Source organism: Rhipicephalus microplus, chromosome 6, assembly GCF_043290135.1.
Source record: "Rhipicephalus microplus isolate Deutch F79 chromosome 6, USDA_Rmic, whole genome shotgun sequence".
Taxonomy (NCBI): domain Eukaryota; kingdom Metazoa; phylum Arthropoda; class Arachnida; order Ixodida; family Ixodidae; genus Rhipicephalus; species Rhipicephalus microplus.
Genome location: NC_134705.1, coordinates 165,729,082 through 165,731,253, shown reverse-complemented (window position 1 = coordinate 165,731,253; position 2,172 = coordinate 165,729,082). Strand labels below are relative to the sequence as shown.

At 45.5% G+C, this 2,172-nt stretch overlaps 1 protein-coding gene across 1 annotated transcript in view; it reads left to right on the top strand.

Annotated features, from left to right (window-relative positions):
• LOC119167936 (uncharacterized) overlaps positions 1-1,508 on the top strand; it is a 37,404-nt gene extending 35,896 nt beyond the window's left edge. The window contains exon 4 of the mRNA XM_075867906.1: positions 1,232-1,508. Within this exon, the coding sequence (XP_075724021.1) occupies positions 1,232-1,508 (277 nt within the window). The remainder of the gene's footprint in view (positions 1-1,231) is intronic.
• The last annotated feature ends 664 nt before the right edge of the window (positions 1,509-2,172 follow it).

The window sequence follows — 2,172 nt, the reverse complement described above, 5'->3', positions numbered from 1 at the left end:
CTCCCTCTTGAGTTAAGCTGTTTTCACTGTACATAACAGCTTGCACTGTACATACGCATTATCATCATGTATATCTTTTGTGTGTACATATGTTATGTTATATACATCTGGAAATAAAATTCTCTTAAACGAGTCAAGATGTTAGCGGCTTTAAGCTCTCCCGTAGCGGAGTATCATGTGCTCAAAATTGTTAAACATTTCTTTCTAAACAACACCCATTACTGGAGTTGAAGTGGGACGGCCTTCTGCCCGCTCATAGTAGAGTACCAAGTACTCTACATTATCGAGTACTTCATTTGAGCAACAAAAATCCATTAGTGCGTTGTTATATATAGAAAAAAATTGAATGACACTCTGAATTCGCGAACGCCGTCAAAATAAATTGCCATGCGCCCGTCTCCCTTTCTGCGTGATTGGGCAGGCTGGGCCCAGCGTCGCTACGCAAAGATCGCTCTAAAGCTGCCGAAAGTCTGATGTGAGGTGCGACCGACCTATGTTGACGCACCTCGGCGGCCACCTGGCACCATGCCAGTGCAAGGACAGAGGGTTGGAAGAACGGATGCGAGCACGAGACATCTCACCTAAGAGACACAGTTTCGTCTGAAAGGCGTATGTTTTGTCACAAATGAATGTGATAGCGACAAAGAGGTGTGTCACACATAGACAAGCAGCGAGAAACTTGCTGCTCACTGAAGTACAAAGGACGCAGAAAAAAAAAACCAACGCAGGTGAGGGGGAGGGGAGGAGATGAGGAGTGCAGGAACTGACAGCGTCCCGTATGCGTCGGCCTTCTATGACTAGAAGGTGAGAGTTATCTATTTTTTTTCTTTTTTGTCAGTAACCTTTCGCATCTTATTTTCTTAAGGATCCATAGCAACTTCCCGACAAGTTTTGTGCACCTAATGTGCTCTTACACAGCCTCCAGGATCGAAGACACCGCAGCTTTCTGAATGTCACGTCGTTTCTCAACCCTACCTCCAAGATTGGGCCAAGTTTGACCAAACACGCCCTTGGCGTGCGATGATCTTATTGTTTGGCGTCACGTTACGCGACGTAACAGCAACAATCTTCGGCGACATGCGACGTCATATCATGACGCCACCGCGTGGTGATAATCTCTTCCATCACCTTTGTTTTGACTCTGCCGGTGGTTGCCCTTCGCGTTTGATGACGCATGTAAGATTTTCGCCTGAGAAATAGCTGTCACAAATAATTACTATGCACTTCATAGTGGTGAGCTATCTCAAACGCCACATTCGCGCTACAACAACAACAAGGATGACGACGACAATGACAACAACAACAACGCCTACAACAGCAAAAACAATGACGACGACAATGACAACAGCAGCGACAACAGCAACAACAACACCACCGACAAACGGAGCAGCAGCAAAAACGACTACGACAACAGCAAGAACAATAACAAACAAACAAATGAACAAACAAACCCACAAGAGCCCCTCATGCATTCGCCAAACACGAATCAAATGCACAAGTCATTTTAAAGACGAGAGTCTTTCTTGGGGACCTTCGACGCTAAAATTTCGGTCTGTCTGTCTTTTTGTCTGTAAAATTGTTTGTTTGTACGCGGTAACGATACATCTAACGGCACCTAACCACACCTTAAACGGCCAACCCCATCCACAGCGCCCACCAATATTGCTCAAATTTCAGCGTTCGTATTTGTGCGATTGTCAATTAAAAATTAATTATTGCGCATATCTGAGGCTTCATAACAACATGTCGATGTTTTGTATGTCTGTTGTTATACAAGGGGAGGTAGACACAAGTAATTTACTGATCGTTGCGTTCATCACGCTGCGCTGACAGTACGATGCAATGCTCAAAAAGGAATTTCCAACGCTTTGCTAAGACGACATCGGTGGTGGCACTTGCCCGTCACTTTGCGTTCTACACCTTATCGCTTCCGAGACAGGCGCGCTTATATTTCCGCGGGCACGCACGCCTTCCTTCGTTTTCGAAGATAACTGCTAGATGGCGCTCGGGTCTAACGTGCCTTTGTTCGCTTCGGGCTGGCACGGTGGATGAACGTGTTTTCTGAGCGCTCCCGATTGATTGCACAGATAAGTGGTTTTGCATGTTTTGAGCTGCCCTTTATAAACTATTAAGGCAGAGGTATAAATCTTTGTAGCACTTATTACATTGGAC